We start from the raw sequence: 21144 nt of genomic DNA on the forward strand, positions 1-21144 counted from the left end.
AGAGTGTTTTAAAGACACTCCGTTGTTCTTATTTATTTACACACTCGTGCCGTCGAACTGTTGTATAAACGCAATATCACACTCGTAGCCGTGCGATATGGCTGTATATCAGCACGCTGTGATTACCTGCGGCACTCGGCCTGTGGCCTCGTGGACGAACCACAGCGTGCTGATATACAGCCATATCGCACGGCTACGAGTGTGATATTGCTCATTTATATTTCATAAAATATTATGACAATATATAAAAATGACTATTTGTGTGCTGTGTATTTTTATGCTTATAGTATTGCGTCTCATTTCAAAACTACTGGAATCATTTGTGAGTTGGGTCTCTTGTGCATTTTGTGACGTGTGAAGTTGCTGACTATTGTAGAGCGCATATAGAATCAGGCTCTTACATGATTCTATCTCATTGAGATGCAGCTTTGGGAAGAACAGAACTGATGTGTGTTTGTTCAGAACGGTTGTGATATCTGCTGTTTCATGGAATGAACCATGTGAGTGGCGAGCGCACCACAAAACAGTCACGTGTGTGTGTTTGTGTGTGTATACGGGGTAGCATATGGACTAAGGCGTGTTGAGTTCTGCTATCACACCAGGTGTGAAATGGGCTGTTTAATTAACTGCTGATGCTGTTCTAATGCAGCCTAAAACGTCAGTGTGTGTGTGGTCAGTGTGAGGCAGAGGTGGGTTAATAGACGAACCCTCAGAGAGCTGAGATGCACATTAATCACACCGACACACACACACACACTCTCCCTCTGCAGTGTGAAATCTGTTCATTTCACTGGCATTCAGAGCGTGACAGGAAGTGTTGGAACCTCTCGGCCATATATGGGCACGGCTTCCTTTGAGAGCAGCTTGCACAGACGCATTGCACTGAATACATTTGAATATCATTAGCATCTCATAAAAGCACACCAGTTTGACTCAGATGGTGTGTGTTTCAATAAGAGGCCCATCTGCCTGTGTGTGTTTCAGTTGAAAGAAAAGGCACCAATAAAACCTACTTGAGGGAGACCTGATGTCTGTCTCTCACATACACGCACACACTCTTGTGATGATGTTTGGTGCAATAATTTAGCGCTAATGCTCTAAAGACACATCAAATATGAATGTGTGTCTGACAGATCCACATTCACAAGAGCTGGAGAAAGGAGGTGGATGATGATGTTTGATGGATGAGCGTGTGCCGGATTGAATAAAAGAGAAAAAATCTGTAAAGGGGTGGTGGTGTGGTGGGGTGGGGTGGGGTGGGGTGGGGTGGGGTGGGGTGGAGGAGATCTCGCTGCACATGTGCCTGCAGTCCTGCTTGAATTATTCACACTGTCCTGTGTGTCACACTGGGAGAAACAAACGAGAAGACAGTGAGAAACGGCTGCAGATGAGCAGCTATCAGTGATGACCACAGGCGTCACTCCACTCCTGTGTGATAGAGAACTGCTTATATAGGCATCATAGACATCACACTCCTGACAATGAAGGCCGTTACAAAAGGTAGGAGACTTAACCATGCTGCCTCATTCCTTGCCTCATTTTGGCAAAATTCCAGGTAGAATGGCATTCATCCATTGTGGAGAAGGCAATACCATAATGCACCGCCCTAAGCTCAGTGAAAAAAAAAAAAAGTAAGATGGCAGATAAAGCCAGCAATATATAAAATAATAATAATGGTACAATTACGCATTCAATGCTGAAATATATATATATAAAAAAAATAAAAGTTTAAAACTGTTTTCAGGCTGTTTTCCAATAAATTTGTGTGTACTAAGAATGTATTCCCTCACTTCTTCTTTTGCTAATTTTGGACCACTTCTGGAACACTTTCTAGAAGAATCTTTGCGATGATTAATGTAATTCCATTCATCAGCATGTCAGCATTTGCACTCGGTTCTTATCAGTCATTTCAATCATAATAATGTGATTTTAACATTAATTATATGTTTTAATATACATCCTGTCCTCCAGTCAAAGTCGTAATTGCAGGTGATGGGGCAAAAAATGCTTCTGTATGAGTTCTTGTTTTTTTTTATTTATAACATTGATATAGTTTAACAATGTGGTTATTAGCAAAATAAGTTAGTGCCCTTTTTTAGTCAGGATGCTTCATGAGTAATGGATACTGGTTTTGGAACAGAGGTGTGTGTGTGTGTGTGTGTGTGTGTGTGTGTGTGTGTGTGTGTGTGTGTGTGTGTGTGTGTGTGTGTGTGTGTGTGTGTGTGTGTGTGTGTGTGTGTGTGCGTGCGTGCGTGCGTGCGTGCGTGCGTGCGTGCGTGCGTGCGTGCGTGCGTGCGTGCGTGCGTGCGTGCGTGCGTGCGTGCGTGCGTGCGTGCGTGCGTGCGTGCGTGCGTGCGTGTGTGTGTGTGTGCAGTAATCAGTGTGTTAATTGACTGAACAAGACAGGAGGAGACACTCGGGTCTTTACTGGGACTCAGCTGCTAATTGCTATTGTGGACTCACTTTCTGTCTCTCTCTCACTCACTCACTCACTCACTCACTCACTCACTCTCTCTCTCTCTTTCTCTGCTTGCATACATGTTTAATGGTGTGCAGCTGTAATTACTGCAGCAAGCATCTCCTCACCTCCGCTCACCTTTGCTCCTCCTTTGCTGTTGACAGAAACCTTTGTGGCATCTCTCTTAAAAGCTTTCTGCAGAGAACACCAGCTCCTAATGGCTTCTCCCAAGACAGGCCTGTTTTACAGACATCACCTGGCCATGGATGTCTTGACATATTAAGAACAGGGCTGTGATGACTGAAAACTGGTTCTTATTCAGATTATTATCCGGCTTCATTTTTAAGACAATATCGAGCCAAACCACTAAATGCACATTTTTTTCTGCCAATGCACACACAACAAATTACTCTTATGAGCTGTTTTTCTTTTCTTTTCTTTCTCTAAGTTAATCTGACTCACTTACTGAAGCTTCAATCATTCATTTCATCATGTCCGACTTGAGCAAAGAATTGTTACTCTCAGCTTGGGAGATTTAATGTACCATAGTTTCCACACCTTGTAAAATTTGATTGCTGAGAGGAAAAAAAAAAAACATCAGTTGCATTGGTGTTGGTTTATAAGTCACATTTGATTATTACTTTCAGAAATAATGTATAATGCTGGTAAATAAATGAAACATTGTAAAACATTATAAAAACTGAAAACAAACATGTTGTCATGTTCCGTTGTTTTTACAGTTTTATTTTCAAGGACTTTTAGTTTGCCTTTATTTATTGCCTTATTTATTTTGTTGTTATGGTTACTAAGTATGTTTTTATTGGTTGTCATGGCAATTCATTGGTTCATTATCTCACTCCTGTTTCCCTTCAGTTCATTATCTTAACTTGCGATCCAAGTGATGCACCTATACACTATGCACTGTGTACTTATGTTAATAGCCCCTCCCCCTTCGCTGCGTAATTAAAGTTGTGACAATTGAATGCATAAAGTGTCCAACATTCCCCACTTCCTTTTTTTCCCATTTATTTAGTGCATCATCTGGGTATATAAAGTGCACTTTTATTTTTGGAATTTTCTGTGTGAATGCGCTTGCACTAGGGGTGTGACGAGGGGTGTGACGAGATCTCGTGTCACGAGATTACTAAACTCTCGAGACTAAAATGTGACGAGATTTCTCGTCGAGGCGAAAAGTAGTCTCGTGATGTTGCCATGACAGAGTGTTAGGATGATTAGGAAAGAATATGTCACCGCTACGTTTACATTACGCCTCCACTGTCATTTTGCTTTGTATTTAAATAAAAAACATTTAATTCAGTTGGATAACGGTCGCCGCCGCTCCATATTTACAGAGTTACGTACGATCGTGAAAGTGAAAGTAAACGCGAGCGCGCATTCAAATGTGATTTCAATACCCTGCATTTTGAAAGCGGCTCCCTGATGAATGCAAATATCTCTCAATATGAAGAGAAGTCAGTCAGTTGAGTTAGTGGCAAAACCTTTTACAGTGCTTGAGTATTGTTGTCTTTTACTGCATATGATAATTCATACTCAGAAAGTAGAACTGAAATGACATTCATTACAAGATGATTAGTTAAAACATTTCAAATACACCTGCAGAATATTTTTTCTAGTCATGTATTTCGCCATTGAGGATTTCTTAAAAATAGTGTGTAAAAATCTTGTCTCGTCTCATCTCGTGAACTCAATCTCGAGTCTCATCTCGTACCTGTCTCATCACACCCCTATTAAAAACGTAATAGAATAGTGCATAAGTACGCAAATTGGGACGCACCGCATTGTATATTGCCCACAATATTTTCTGTTAATTTTCTAGTGTTGTATGTGCTTTAGCACACTGTTTCTCTTGTTGGATATCATTCTTTTGTTTTATTTAATACATTTTTATGCTGCATTTAGATCCGTTACTCTTATCTGGTCTACATCTTCATCAAAACGTAATGTATTTATGTGTATATTCTGTGTAAACAACATAAACACCAAGCATATTTCAGGCAAAACAGAATTACCAGCATGGGGGTTGTCATACACAAATGGTGTTAAAATTTAATGTGAAGAGAAATAAAAACTGAAACCCACAACATAAAACATTTCAGTATGAACACGCACACCAGTAATGTCTAAACAATACAAAGCAGACCAAAAAAAAAAAATAAACAGTAGTTTTAAATATATATATTTTTTTCAGCTGAACGCGCGCGCAAAAAAAAAAAAAAAATATATATATATATATATTTTTTTTTTTTTTTTTTTTTTTCGCGCGCGCGTTCAGCTGAAAAAAATTAATCACGTGTTAATTTATAAGCGTTAAAATATAAATTACTTAAAAAAATTTATATATATATATATATATATATATATATATATATATATATATATATATATATATATATATATATATATATATATATATATTATTTTTTATTTTATTTTTTTTTTTACATTGTACATTACAAAATTCTGTCAACATTATATATCAATATCTATATATTTCTTGTGATACATATGGAATATTCCTCACATTAAAAGAATAGTTCACCCAAAATGAACATTCCCAAACCATATGACTTCATATTAGGTGTCTTTAAGTACTACATCAAAAATCTATATACTACTTATTGTGTGCATGCATGCATACATCCTTAGCTCAGTAGCAGAACAACAGTTACGTATACAGTAAGTACTTGTAACAATTGCTTAATTTTATAATGTAAGTACATAGTAGTTAAAAAGGCTTAATATTAAATTAGACCATTTTCTTCCACAGGACACCATTCACTTTGAGTGATTGCATGGAAAAAAATATGCAGTTAAAGTGAATGGTGACCGAAGCTGTGTTCGGCTTAACATCATCCTTGAGGGTGAGAAAATAATAACAATATTTTAATATTTTTTTTAGCTGAACTATTCCTTTAAAATGAGGAATATTCCATATCTTCCACATTTTTGCTTACTTTTTACATTGGCGAGAGTTCATTGTAGACCCTGCTCACAGCGGACAGACTGAGAGAAAGATGGAGTGATAGGAGAGGTACGCTAATGATGACAGTTTTAGAGAGTGATGATCAAGCACTGGCCTGTGATTGGCTAAATGTCCATGCTGATGAAGACTTCAGGACTAACCACACCATCTCTCTCTCTCTCTTTCTTTGTTCTTTTTTTTTTTTTTTTTTTTTTTTCTCATTGTAGCTTATCCTGTCATCTGTCCTCCTTCATGAATACTCCTCCCCATACACTGTCTCCATCTAATTTTTGCCATAGGCTGTGTGTCTGTCTCTCCACTCCTCCATGAGACATGTATTTATATAGTGTGTGTTCTTTCCACTTCAAACTGTACTAGTCAAAAAGAAACTGGTGTGCACAAGTGCCAAGCTGCATTTGTAAGAAGCTGGTGCAGTGTTTGCTTGCAATGTTTTAGTTTCAGTTTGCTTTTATTTACAAGCTACAATCATACACAGAGACAGCATGATATTCATTCTTATCCATATGTTTAAGGAGACACAAAGTTGACTACTAAATCACTAATGAACTGTTTCTCTCCTCTTTCCTGTCTTTTTAGCAGGATCTTCCATCAGCAGCGAGTCGTCTCCTGTCTCATCTCCGGCCACTAACCACAGCTCCCCAGTCAGTACACCCAAGCGGGGCCCCATGGGTCCAGTTATAGTGCCTCCTGGGGGCCATAGCGTACCCAGTACCCCACCTGTGGTCACTATAGCCCCCACCAAAACAGTCAACGGCCTGTGGAGGAGCGAGAGCCGACCTGTACGAGAGGTAGAGTTAAACATTTACTTCGACACAAAAGTTCTGTTCCAAACCCTAGTGAGCTGTCTCACTGGATACATAGACAGTTTCCTAGCTGACATGCTAACAGAGTTGTTTCTGAGGTTCCGTTCAATCATGTGTTAGTCCCACAGTTGATTTCAGTGGAACCTTACATTAGCATTTTCCTTAAAGGGTTAGTTCACCCAAAAATGAATTGACATAGTAAACACAGTACAGCACTTCCGGGTTCTACGTCAGAACGCCGACTCCGTATTGGCCAATACTGTACATGTGAGCAGCATGATGCATGTGTGTGCTGCTGACACAGGAACTGGCCAATAATGAGTTGGCATTCTGACGTAGAACCCAGAAGCGCTGCACTGTGTTTACTACATCAACAGTGTAGGAGACCGACAGTAGAAAGTTATTGAATAAAGTCGTTATTTTTCTTTTTGTTTTTGCACACAAAACATATTCTCGTCGCTTCATAACATTAAGGTTGAATCACTGTAGTCACTTGGACTATTTGAAAAATGTCTTTACTACCTTTCTGGGCCTTGAAAGGTGCAATGACGTTGCTGGTTCAGAAACCTCTCAGATTTCATCAAAGATTTCTTATTTTGTGTTTTGAAGATGAATGAAGGTCTTATGGGTTTGGAACGACATGAGGGTGAGCACTTAATGACAGAAATTTCATTTTTGGGTGAACTAACCCTTTAAAGGTGCCCTAGAACGTTCTTTCACAAGATGTAATATAAGTCTAAGGTGTTTCCTTAATGTGTCTGTGAAGTTTCAGCTCAATATACCCCATAGATTTTTTTTTTATTCATTTTTTTAACTGCCTATTTTGGGGCATCATTAACTATGCGCCGATTCAGGCTGCGGCCCCTTTAAATATCGCACTCCCTGCCCCCGAGCTCTCGACTATAATACAGTGTATAAACAAAGTTCACACAGCTAATATAACCCTCAAATGGATCTTTACAAGATGTTCGTCATGCATGCTGCATGAATGCTTCGGATCATGTGAGTATAGTATTTATTTGAATGTTTACATTTGATTCTGAATGAGTTTGATAGTGCGCTGTGGCTAAAGCTAACATTATACACTGTTGGAGAGATTTATAAAGAATAAAGATGTGTTTATGCATTATACAGACTGCAAGTGTTTAAAAATGAAAACAGCGACAGCTCTTGTCTCTGTGAATACAGTAATAAACAATGGTAACTTTAACCACATTTAACAGTACATTAGCAACATGCTAACGAAACATTTAGAAAGACAATTTACAAATATCACTAAAAATATCATGTAATCATGGATCATGTCAGTTATTATTGCTCCATCTGCCATTTTTCACTATTTTTCTTGCTTGCTTACCTAGTCTGATGATTCTGCTGTGCACAGCTCCAGACGTTAATACTGCCTGCCCTTGTGTAATGCCTTAAACATGGGCTGGCATATGCAAATATTGGGGGCGTACATATTAATGATCCCGACTGTTACATAACAGTCGGTGTTATGTTGAGATTCGCCTGTTTTTCGGAGGTCTTTTAAACAAATGAGATTTACACAAGAAGGAGGAAGCAATGGTGTTTGAGACTCACTGTATGTCATTTCCATGTACTGAACTCTTGTTATTCAACTATGCCAAGGTAAATTCAATTTTTGATTCTAGAGCACCTTTAAAAACATAAAGACATTAAGTTTGTTAAAAGTGATAGTAAAGACAAAAAAAATCTAATAATATTTTGAACTTTATATTCATTAGAGAATCCTTAAAATATGTATAATGGTTTCCACAAAAATATTAAGCATTCAGCACAGCTGTTTAAACTGTAATAATAATTAGAAATGTTACTTGAGCACATATTAGAATGATTTCTGAAGAACCATATGGCATGGAAGACTGCTGTAATGGCTACTGAAAATTCAGGCGTTTTTGAAAATTGTTGTTTTATGAAATTATGCTTACATTCACAATCAAACATGCACAGTGCTGGTTTTCCATATGGCTTGTAAATCACAGTGTGTCAGAATGTGTGTGACATATGTTTGGGTGACATACAGCCAAACAACAGGACCAGCCCCCATCACACACACACGCCCTCTGCCCCCCGGTGTTAAACAATGGCCCCGCAAAGGCACTAAACATCTGTGTTCTCACCCCCTTCAAGCGCCTGCAGTCAAGTGCAGATCTTGCTTGTAAGAGTATGTGCACACTCACTTTGATTAAGGATTACGGTCATCCTCTAGTCACACTTATGTGCTACGTTTGTCCACTGTTACACTCACCCTGAGAAACTGAAATGGAGCTGGCATTCAGCCGGGGAATCTGTGATGCAGAGTGAGAGAGATGCAGCGTTCTGCTCTCTGATCAGCCTCATCAGCATTCTCTTCCAGCTGAGGTTGTTTGAACACTTCTGACATCACTGTTGACAGGAGGGGTTTGACTGCACATTCTGAAGGATTCTAGGTCAGTATAGTTCAGGATTAGGGTTAGGGGCATGGGTACTCAGGTCATAGCTCACACACACGCACACAGTGAAAGAAGAGTGCTCTGTCTGCTGCTCAACCCTTATTATCACTGAGTGTGTGTGTGCATGTGGTGGGGCGTGGCGTGGTGTGGCGGGGAGGGGCGGATGGGGGTGTGGGGAGGGTTAGGGTTTAATACCGTAAACTGAGGCTCTATAGATGTCCCCCACTGCCTCGACCTCTGACCCTCTGGTTACATAAGCCTGCAGAGAGAGATAAAGAGATCATAAACTGTCTCCTTGTCCGCTTACTGTAACTTCAGTATGATTTTTCTCAACTGGTGTCACACATAGTTGTATGAGTTTTACTAAGATGTGTCATGTAAGTGTGGGGTCCTCCCTCTGCTCAGATGGCGTATCTTCCTGCCTGACTGACTGCCAGACAAAAGCCACAGAGACATAGAGACAGAGGGGCCAGGCATTAGGTGGCCCCGGGCTCCATCACAGCACACTCCTCCTTAATTTTTAATGTGCCTAAGCCGCACCGCACACCTGTTGGCCTGTATACACACACACACACACACACACACACACACACACACATTTATAGCTCTATAAAAGAGGACATGTCATAGACTTCTGTTGATTTCACAAGCTAATTATAATGGCTGCAGTGTAACCTGAGCCAAAGCCCAAAAGAAAATGTTGACATGTTGTTTAATTCTTTTTTTTTTTTTTTTTTTTTTTTTTCAATCGAGATTGCCAGGTTTTGTCAACTTTTGTCACAATTTTGTCACCAAACTCTGGCTAGTAAACCCACATGTACACACAGAGTTTGTAATCCAGTCAATGACCAGAAGTGGGAGTAACAGTTACTATTTACTCTATATTATTGTTTTGATTTTTTTTTAACCAGTTAGAATGACCATAAAAATGTGATACTCTATTTAAAAGAGATTAATTTAAAAATCACCTATTGAGCACATCAGCATTAATATTGTTAATAAAATCTGATAATTTTCAGTCAGGTCCACTTATAATGTTATCAAGATTTTTACACCATAAACCATCCTAATTTACAAGTAATAACCTATTATCTATCCTGTTTTTGACTCTTTTTCAAACACTTTTGAACGTTTTGATAGGCATGACGCATTCGAGACTTGGAAGTAAACACCCACTGCTATGATTGGGTAATAGTTTTGCATATTAAAATCATTTTCAACGTCCCTGCCATTATACTTGTGGAATAGTTTTGCAAACTTCCGATGTTGAAAAATATCCAGTTACATAGTTGAAACATTTATGCATAGTACATATGCTTTATAATTAAGTCATGGTTGTGGCAAATAAAGTTTACTTTGGAATTAAGATACAGAATTATGAATGAATGTGCCATTGTTTGTCACATGTTAATCATAGTTCATCCTTTTTGATAAACTGAAAAACGTATAGATTGTCATTTGCAGTGTCGAGTTTTAAATAAAATTAAAGGTGTTGTATGTCTTACTGATGACAAACAGAAGATGTCCGTCACTGAAGCTTTTATTCATGATTATAGCGAGTGCCTTAGATCACAACAAAAACAGCGTTCTCTACATGCTTTCTTCTGTAATCCAACACATCAACCCCATAAATGCCAAAGCAAAGAAAAAAACAGCAAATCAAATGTCACATATTACTCCAAATACATTGTTTTTTATGATATATTACTGTTTCGATGGAAAACAGTATTTTACTGTGTACATTTTTGTTTTTACAGTTATTTTTTAGAATCTGATTACTGTCAGTGTTGGTCTGAGTCTGTCAGTGCAGTGTGCATTGGCCTTCATGTGTCCTTGATATTTTTATTATGTAAAAACTGGTTAATAAAAAAAATGCAATAAGGCATTTAAGGTCATGCAATACAGTGAATATACTCCACTGTCTGTCATGCCTAACAGCATCCTTTAATCGTGACTATACTACTAAAAATATAGCACAACCTCTCATAGTTTTTTTTTTTTTAAATTAACACCCTGCAGATTCCCAACATAGCAGAAAGGTCACATGGAAGATGTTCACAGCATTCGACAGCCCCAAAGATCTCTATCTGTTTGATTTATATTTGTGTTAAATGAGAGACGCAGAAATGTCCTCCAGACTCTGTTAATGGCGCTTTATGGATTTCAATAACCTCTGTACGCTGCAGTTAAATGTCATTAGCCATGGCACGCATAAAGAAAAAGCGACGTGGTTAATGGTGAGGTCTTTGCCTTCTCCAGCAGCATGTTCTTTGCTCAATAAATGGATCAGGGTGGGAAAAGTTAGTGGTCCATCTCAGGATTTCCTATTTAATCTGTTATTTTGACTTCATTTGTCTCATTTGTACCACTTTTCTTGACGACTGCACATCGTACACCTTCCTCTCCTCCCGCAAGAGATCATGGGAATGATAAGAGAGGAAGACGCGGTTCAAAGGGGTGCATGTGTGTGCACGGTTGGAGGTTGTTTTGTTGCTAAGTAAAGCGTGTTATACAACAAGTGGCGAGGGAGAGAGTAAGTCACAACATTAGAAGTGATTCATATTTGATGTCGCATCCTGCAGTTAATGGTGCTCTAAATGGGCTTTGCTGTAGTGTTTACAGCAGTGTTGTTCCAGGTGTGAAAATTCCATTCATTTTCTCATCAGAGGAACGTATAATATAACCATATAGACTTTTAAAGACAGACATACCTTGAGCTCTGATGTTAAGCAATTATATGCTTCTTACATTTTTAAAATGTATTTAATAGTCAAATTACTGGTGAAAAACTACTGTATACTGTACCCATAATTCTAAAGAGATATCAACCAATCAGAAAAGTTACACATGAAGCACTGGAAATAATGAGTCTCCCTACACTCTCAACAGTTTATATATTGGAGTGTTTTGCAATAAATGTAAAGTAGATTGTTTATGATTATAATCAATGACTGTAAGTCACTAGTTTTTGTGTTTTACTGTTCACATTCTGTATTGTCATTTACAGTGATTCTTTCGTCTTGTATCCTTTACCTTTTTTAGCAATGTTGTGATTTATCCTAAAGCTGGTTGGTTTGGATCAAGTCTCTCTTTTTTTTTTTTTTTTTTTTTTTTTTTGAAGAGCGGAGGGAATGAATGGGAAAATACTTCTGGAACCCACTCTATGTTGTTCCTTATTAGGAGGTTGTTTTGCTCTGCTGTCTCTCTTCTTGTCTCTTATTTCCCATCACACTGTCACACCAGAATGAGTTTCTGTCTCTGTCTTTGGGTGTACTCACACTAGGCGATCTGAACCGTGCCCGAGCACGTTTGACCCCCAAAGCCTGGTTCGTTTGACTAGTGTGATTGTTCCGTATTGTGCCCAGGCACGGTTCGCTGAACCTTGCCCTGGCCCGCTTGAAGAGGTTGGCAGTACGCCGAGCGCAGTACGCATGTAGTGTGATCGCTAACCATAACGGAGCACGAAACAGCTACTACTCTTGTGTGCGCTACTGCCATCATTACGACATAAAACATCTTCTGTTAGTACTTGGATAGTACACTTTTCAATTTTTCAAATAAATAATTAAATTATAAAAAAAAAAGAAAATAAATAAAAAAGAAAAATAAATTAATAATGATATTTAGGTTATAACAGGTCTGGTTCTCACCTTACTGATGAACAGGAATTGTAGCTGCAAATTCCTCCATCAAAGTCAGCTGCCCCTGTAATAATCTTCTGATACGTGCAGCACAATCAAGTGAAAATCGCTGCGTGGCATAAATGATAAATCTATTAGGCAGTCTATTAGCGAAAGCACTTTTCTTCCTGTTTTCTTCAAAACAAGAAGTTGCATCGTAAATGATGTAAGCATGCTCCGGCCCAGAACATTAAGTGCAATATGAGTGCAGGCCAGCGGGTGAGTGGGGACGGGGGGCAATCACTCCAGGCCTCGGTACAAGGCAACCATGCCTAGTCTGAGTATGCCCTTACATAAACTGTGTGTTCAGTGTATCTTCTGCCTTATTTCACATACTTCTTTGTCCAGGGTTCCCCCAGGTCCTTAAAATGTCTTAAATTCAGACTGAGATCATAAAAAAAAATCGTATAGTACAGGTCTTAATTATCATTTTAAGAGGTCTTAAATTAGGGGTTGAAAAAACAGGAAGTGTTATATGGCAATTGTGATTATTAAACTTTAAAAAGTTGCACGTTCAGGTTGCGTGTTCATGTGCATGTTTGTTTTTTTGTTTTTGTTTTTTTGATATTATTTATATTTTGGTTACACAAACTATTTTATCTCTTGGCTGCACTGACACAGGAAGGAAATACAAAAAAAAAAAAAAATCACTTTATATTTAGATTTTACTTTAACACTTTACAATAAGGTTCATTCGTTAACATTAGTTCAATATATTAGTTAATGTGAAGTATAAATGAAATGCACTTCTACAGCATTTATTAATCTTTTTTAATGTTAATTTCAACATTTACTATTACATTATTAAAATCAAGAGTTGTATTTGTTAACATTATTTAATGCACTGTGAAGTAACGAACAAACAATGAACAGCTGTATTTTTATTAACTAATGATAAAGATTAAAAAATACAGTAGCAAATGTATTGCTCATGGTTAGTTCATGTTAGATAATACATTAACTAATGTTAACAAATTAAACTTATTGTAAAGTGTTACCAATTTTACTAGTATCAGCACAATAATTTTTTTTTATTACCTTTCATCATTATTATCCTATCAGCAAAATGTATTATCGATTGACCTCTAATTCATACGTATTGATATGTTAGTACACTTGTTGTGTACCCTGTATTGCAGTGAACAATAGACAATAGAGATGGGCTCTGTCCTGCTAGTGTCCCACAGTCCCCTCAAAGCACAGAGCTGGATTTATGATAAAACATTTATCTTTGAATAAAATCAAACTTGGCTTACTTCCAAATTTCGTGTTCGGCTGATAAAAAAAAAGTTTGGAGCTGGAGCATGTAGAGTATATCAAGGTACTATCTGCATTCTGAGTGGTTTTGAGATATTGAGCTTCAAAGTTTTTGCATTCCATTTGACTCTTTTTTTTTTTTTTTTAGAAAACAAAAAGGTTTTATCTACAAAGTCACAAAATGTACACAACATAAAAAAAAAAACCACATAATGTAAATAAGTTATCACAGAATAAGAATATGTAAATAATTCAGTTTTGACAAAAATGTCAGATAGAACTTTATAATTCCAAGGGGACGAGGTGTTGAAAGTTTTAGGCACATCTGAGAAGTACTGTAGATTCTGGGGTTTGCTTGGGGTTGGGTAGCATGTGTGTGTCAGTGTGTGGGATGTTCATTTGGAGGCAGCCTTCTTTCAGGACTCGATTCTGTTCTCAATGTGTTAAAGAACTTGTAATTGCACACTTCTCACAAAAAGCACTTCTCTCTTGTCTTTTTAGGCCGAGCCAGGTCCTCGTGGACTCAGCCGGGACAGGTTAAGTTCAGAGGCTTCTTCTACCCAAGAGAAGGGGGGTCCCACTGTCCCAGCCCACCTAATTGGAAACCCTTATGCATTTGGCTTGACGCCTGCATCTGTGATGCAGGACTCGCGCTTTCAGCCCCTTAAGTGAGTATTACTGACCTCCTTCCTTCCCAAGAGTGCTACTATACTATTATTGAAATTCTCGTCTTCCCTAAAATGCAGTGATTAAAAAAGCAAGGTGAAATACACTCAAGTTATTTATTCATTATGGTAAAGATAATTATAGTTTCATATTTTGAGTGATGATAATAATAATAATAATAATAATAATAATAATAATAATATTAAGACATTTGTTGAAACATGTTAGGAAGATTTTGTATGTGCAGTACAATGGTCTAAAAAAGTGTCTGTTCATTTAAGTCACACTTAAAAATATATGAATTGTACTGCATTACATGATAAAACATCAAATAAAAAAAAAAATAGCACAAACACACACACACAAAAAAGATTTAAAATGCTTTGAAATAAATCACACCCTTTTTTGTGGCTTGATATGCACACTAAGCCATATCACAATTTGGATTTTTGTTCAAAACACAACATTAGAGATCTTTTACCCTATGATAAATATAAAAATATTTTCAGTTCATTATGAAACTGTGGTGGGACAGATTAAATGCGGGCCGCCACAGTCTAAGTAAATAATGGTAAACTCTGGTTAATTGTTAATAAAAATACAACTGTTCATTGTTAGTTCATATTAGCTCAGGTCCATTAAATAATATGAAAAGGTAGAACTTTTCATTTTAATAATGTATTTAGTAAATGCTGAAATTATATAAACTAATATTAATATGCTTTGGTAATATTTTTCATTGTTAGTTCACAAACTATTGTAGTTAACTACTGTTAACAAATGAAACCTTATTGTAAAGTAATACCTTTCCTCTTTGTTACAGTCATTTTAATGCTGAAATTTGCAAGATGTGTGGAGAGGTCTTAAAGTCTCCCATCTAGTGTTGTCATAGTAACAAAATTTACCGTTTCAATACCCGTAAAATTTCCGGTTCTCAGTACCAATTTAGGTACCATAGCAAAATCTACTATTTTAATAGTTATTTTTATTTTACTATTTAAAAATAAAAATATTAAATAAATGAAATTAGTTGATTATTAATGCTATTAATAATTATAACTTAATAATACTTAAAAATTGCTTTTGATTCACATGTGCTGAGCCACAAAAACATGAGCCTTCAAATATTGTTCAATTAAGTAAGCATTGCATTAAAAAGATCAAACGAAAAGTTATAGACTGAAAAACATTACAGGTAAGAGAACAAGTGGCAGTTCTATTGCACTTTCATTGCAAGACTTATTGCACAGATCTTATCACAATGTCAGACATAGAAATTTCAGGTTCAGACCCTGCATTTTAAGACATTTTAAAACTTTGCAATGTGTACTTGTGTAGCAGAATAGAAACCTTTGAAAACAACTGCCTATAAGTGGGTACCAGATTGACCCAGTACTATTGGTACTGCAGGCTGCTATCGTTACATTTTTAATTTTAAGTATCATCTTGGTTCCGAAGTATCATTACTTTTGACAAAGCTACTCCCATCCTACTTCAGGCACAACTCATGTCAGCACATCCTTGTCCTTTTTTATTTTTTATTGGCTCTATTGCTTTAAATTATCTTCCTCTGTTTCGCTGACAGCCTGCCTCGTCAGATGCCCCATGCTGTGCCCCCGACCAGTGTTCCCGAGGAATATCTGAGAGGGTTTCGTCCTTACACCACAGCTGAGGAGCTACGCATGCCCTCGTTACCACTGGGGCTTGATCCTGCCACTGCTGCAGCTGCTGCTGCCTACTACCATCCTGGATATCTGCCCCATCCCTCCTTCTCACACTACAGGTACACAAACATGCAACAGCTAACACATTTAAACCCCTAGAGACAATAACAGAACAAGAAGTGATAATTCTGTCATCATTTACTACTCACTCTCAGATAGGGCTGGGTGGTATGTAATAGGGATGTCCCGATCAGGTTTTTTTGCCCTCGAGTCCGAGTCTGAGTCATTTGATTTTGAGTATCTGCCGATGCCGATACCGAGTCCCGATCCGATACTTCTATAATACATCAAAAAAAGAATAAAGAAGAGCAAAAAAAAAAAAAAAAACAGATCCAGGACGTTCCTTATTTTTTATTTAATTACAAACAGAGCACTTCTGTGAGGTAGCTTGAACAATCAAGTAATAAATAACATAAATTGTTCACTTCACTTCACTTTAGTGCAACAGTAAATATAAAAAAAGGCTAATATAAAAACAAATATATTTGGTTTGATTTGGGTATGCTGCAGTCTGTGTAATAACTAAAATAATGTTTATATATATCATATTTTCTGGCTAGTTTACTTTAGTTTTTTATAATACACCATACTTTAACCCAAACTGAATAATAAAAAACAAGTTTAAATGGGTAAATCTTCTATTATTATTTTTGATTCTTAATTTTCTTTTCTGTCATACTCAAATTCTTGTTAAAACACATTAGACATGCGTATTGTGTGCATTTTGAACACTTTTTGTGTGAAATTATATTTATTTTGTCCATCAAACGTGTGCTTTCACTTTAATTACGCGTCAGCAGCCAGGGGCGGACTGGCCATCTGTGTGATCTGGAGAATCACAGAACGGCCGGTACTGCAGGACGGCCGGCGGGCCGGCCCACCACCCGCCACGCACGCAGTCATCATCTGTTTTTCCCCCACTAATCTGTTTCACACTCCAGTACTGTAGGTGGCAGCAATGCACCTTTAAGTTGGATGCCAGCTGCACTGGCCGTGGCCGCCAAGTAAGCAGCAAAGACGTTAGATCAGTGGTCTCAAACTGCCAGCCCGCCCACCCCCTCTAACGTTACCCGGCCCGCAACTGATCTCAAAAATAAAACATAATCCGGCCCGCTAAATTATTATTATTATTATTATTATTATTCTCTAGTTGCTACCTGTCTGAAAAAGTCACCGTTCTAAGGGGCACATATCGCGTCACATAAGCGGCCGAGCCGCATTCTCCTTTCCAATGCGCTTTCGCTCCAGTGGCGTCTGTCGTTGCTATGTAACCATGAGCCGCGCTCTCAATCGCTTCTATTATGAGCGCGCTTGCCTAAATTACAGTAAAAACACTCGACTTTAAGTCACGAGCGCCGATTTAAACCACCGAAACGCGTCCGATGCAGCCATTAAACGTTACCGATGCTCAAACGGCATCTTGGACAAATGTGGCCCAGCTGTGTGAGCACAAGCGCTGCAGGTGTCTGTCAAAAAACAGAGGAGTGTACAAATGTATTCAGGGATTGTATTTGTTCAGTACAGTGTTGTTCAGTGCAAGATTTTAATGTTATTTAAGCTAACATAAAGTAAGGGAAAATACTTCCACTAGATGTTAAAAAATAATAATGTATGTAACAATGAGAGATTTTTTTTTTTTTTTTTTTTTTTTTTTTTTGGCAAAATAAAGTTGATATATAGCTCCAGTTTTTTTGTTTATTTCTGACCCCTCCATGCCACAAGTACTATTTAAATTAATAGCATTATATTAGTAATAGTATTATATAATTATATTACACTCTGTAACAATGAGAGAGACACTGCTGTTTACATTTAGTATGGTAAATAAGATATTTATAGTATAGGTATAAAAATATTTTAGTAGGCCTAATGAAATTTGAAGTAAATGAGAAATAATGCAAAGGAAAGTAAATTTTCTGAAATGTTGCGCTTTCTTGCGCATGAAGGATAATATGGCCCTCCTATGAGGTGTCAATCACAGAAACGGCCCCCCGACAATTTGAGTTTGAGACCCCTGCTATATGAGTATTCAAGTTAATCTAGAACAGGTGTGTCCAATCCTGCTCCTGGAGGGCCACTGTCCTGGAGAGTTTAGCTCCAACCCCAATTAAACACACCTGAAGCAGCTAATCAAGGTTTTTAGGCATACTGGAAACTTCCAGGCAGGTGTGTTGTGGTTAGTTGGAGCTAAACTCTGCAGGACAGTGGCCCTCCAGGACCGAGTTTGGACACCCCTGATCTAGAATAATATGCTTTTAACACAACATCTAGTCAACATCAGTGCTATTGCTATAATTTGGATGGTATAGTATCATGAGCCACAATTAAAGTCTTGTGACACTCATGCCAGGCGTTATTGTTGTTGTTGTCGAGTTTCCGCACGCTGATTGCTTTGGGCCGGGCCTAGTCAAAGTCCAGGGCCGTTTTTTAGTCCCAGTCCGTCCCTGTCAGCAGCGCAGCGTGTGTCTCAATCAGCTCCCTAGTTCAGTAGTCAGGGCACTGATCAGGGTATCAGCCACATTCACTTTCAGTATATACTGATTCACGACCTAGGGAGCTAGGGAGCTGATTGAGACACAGGGATAGACTCGGTGCCGAGACGATCGCGGCACTGCTGCTTACGCGACGCTCCTGCCTGACGCTTTACGAGCTGCTCCTGCTGCCTGTGTGAATGCATCCGTTGGTTAACATGCACGCTGAAAAAAATATGCGCTACTCACGCGCCGCTTACGCTTGCAGTGTGAAACAGGCCTAACTCTGTGCCACCGCATCACTATAGATGTGTTAAAAATAATGAGAATATATATATACATATATATCCGAGTCCTGATCGGGAGGTAACGTCTGATTCCGATCGAGTCTGAAACCACATGATCGGGCCCGATTTCCGATCACGTGATCGGATCTGGACATCCCTAGTATGTAAATATATCCATGTAGCAGATTAAAACGTGACTTGCGTGATGTTAAAAGAGTTAAGCGCAATAAGCTGTGAAAAACAAACTCAATGCGGTGCTCGTGCTGACTGCTGACACCTCAGAAGCACACACACAGAAAGATGGCTCTCTCAGACAGCATGCAATGCCAAATTCAGTTTTCTTTCGTGGCTTATTGTGATTTAAATGCTCAAATACACCGACAATTATGTCAAATTTCTATTGCATAGAGCAGGGATGGGCAACTTTCGTCCTGGAGGGCCACTACCCTGCAGAGTTTTGACCCAACCCTAATCAAATACACCTGCTCAAGCTAATCAGTGTCTGCTGGACTACATGCAGGTGAGTTTTTATCTGGATTGGAGCTAAACTCTGTAGGACAGTGACCCTCCAGAACTGATGTTGCCCGTCCCTGGTGTATTCACATAAACACAGTTGGTTATGTCTTAAATGTACTTAACAGTTGGGTAAAACTCAGATGTGTATATTTGGTCCGTGCGTTCGGTCTAAAAGTGACACTACTGCTATCTGTGTCATTTAATGTTAATGAAACAACAAAAGAAGTTTAGCAGAGTGTTCACACTGCTCTTTTTGCATACATGAATATGAATATGATTCTTACTGTTCCACTCCAAAACATGGGGAAACTAGTGGCACTTATTGGAATTACAAAATTAAAGCATATTTTGCAAACGCACCAGGTGTTATGAGTAGGCAATTGAGTAGACTAACACTCTGTCTAGAGCGGACATGAGCATCTCACTTATAATAAACCCACTCAACATATCTGCACTAAGTGAATTTATAGACATGACACACCACAACTGTTTGAGGCTGTCTACACTGGACAAATCAAAGTAAACATTATAAACTGGTACAGTTGTCTTTCTGAACAGGTGCATGATGATGCTGTATGTTATTAAAGCATCCATTGTATTGCGTTGCATCACAATGCCCTGTTTAATTAAACATGTTCATGCCCTGTTTAATCTTTTAAGGTCTAAATGGAGCGAATTTTGGCTTGCACTTCTGTAACCGAAGCTGAATGTTTTTTCCCCATGTAATGCATCAGTCGTGGTCCCACACTGGGTAAACACCCTTTGGCTCCGCCTGCTAGAGTAGCCACACCTCAAACTTTTTTTGGAAAATCAACCCATGAATGGCATACTGATAGTAGTCATTGGACAATAAACTGGGTTAAAAGACTGTATTATAACATAAAAAATCTTACTTGAGCATTTAAAACGGCAGATGATATAACTTCCGCATAAAAACAAAACGTTATCGTCAGATGGTGAGTTTGTCATGGTTTGAAAGAGCCACACTGTTTTTTAGAGAAGTCAATCTATGAATGGCTTATTTATAGCTTACTATGCATCTGTTTGTTCTAACAGTTTGTGTAAAGTATATCTTTGTCTTTCATAGAATGGATGATCCATTCTGTCTGTCAGCGCTGAGGTCACCGTTCTATCCACTGCCTACAGGGGGAGCTCTTCCTCCTCTACACCCATCTGCAGTACACATGCACCTACCTGGGGTTCGTTACCCTGGAGACCTAAGCCACCCCTCACTGTCTAGCCTTCAGTCAGAGAGGTATGAATCAACACCTTGATTATACGTCAACATTAATACCAGAATATATCAATGTATTTTCAATTGATACATCACTATACTATATTATATTGAACCACAGTCATTTTTTGTAATGGTAATAGCCATACCGCTCAAAAATATTAGTTCAGATATTATTTTGTATACAATATATATATTTATTGAGCTCATCTGTATGTGTGTGGTGTGTTTCCACAGACTTCAGATGGAGGACGAGCTGCGACAGAGAGAGAGAGAGCGAGGGAAAGAGCGAGAACGTGAGGCAGAGCGAGAAAAAGAGCGCGAGCGAGAGAGGGAGAGAGAGAAAGAGCTGGAGCGTGAGAGAGAGAGAGAGCGAGAGAGGGAAAAGGAGAGAGAGCGTGAGAGAGAGATGGAGCGACAGAAGGAGAGGGCGGCACGAGAGAAGGCTGCGGAGAGCCACTATCTGGCTGAGCTTCATGGGCTGAGAGGCCCCCCAGATGACAGGGCCAAATCTGCAGACAGAATCACTACGAACAGACCCGGTATGAACATTTATTTACATGTGCTGAACCACAAAATGGGTATGAA

At 38.5% G+C, this 21144-nt stretch overlaps 1 protein-coding gene across 2 annotated transcripts in view; it reads left to right on the forward strand.

Annotated features, from left to right (window-relative positions):
- The window catches only part of gse1b (Gse1 coiled-coil protein b), a 274409-nt gene that overhangs the window by 238962 nt on the left and 14303 nt on the right, over positions 1-21144 (forward strand). The window contains exons 4-8 of one of the 2 annotated variants that reach the window (XM_048167742.1): positions 6039-6250; positions 14160-14326; positions 15910-16107; positions 20410-20577; positions 20794-21098. In XM_048167742.1, the coding sequence (XP_048023699.1) occupies positions 6039-6250; positions 14160-14326; positions 15910-16107; positions 20410-20577; positions 20794-21098 (1050 nt within the window). The remainder of the gene's footprint in view (positions 1-6038; positions 6251-14159; positions 14327-15909; positions 16108-20409; positions 20578-20793; positions 21099-21144) is intronic. The other variant, XM_048167743.1, reaches the window with a different exon arrangement.

This window comes from Megalobrama amblycephala, linkage group LG19 (genome assembly GCF_018812025.1).
Source record: "Megalobrama amblycephala isolate DHTTF-2021 linkage group LG19, ASM1881202v1, whole genome shotgun sequence".
Classification (NCBI taxonomy): Eukaryota; Metazoa; Chordata; class Actinopteri; order Cypriniformes; family Xenocyprididae; genus Megalobrama; species Megalobrama amblycephala.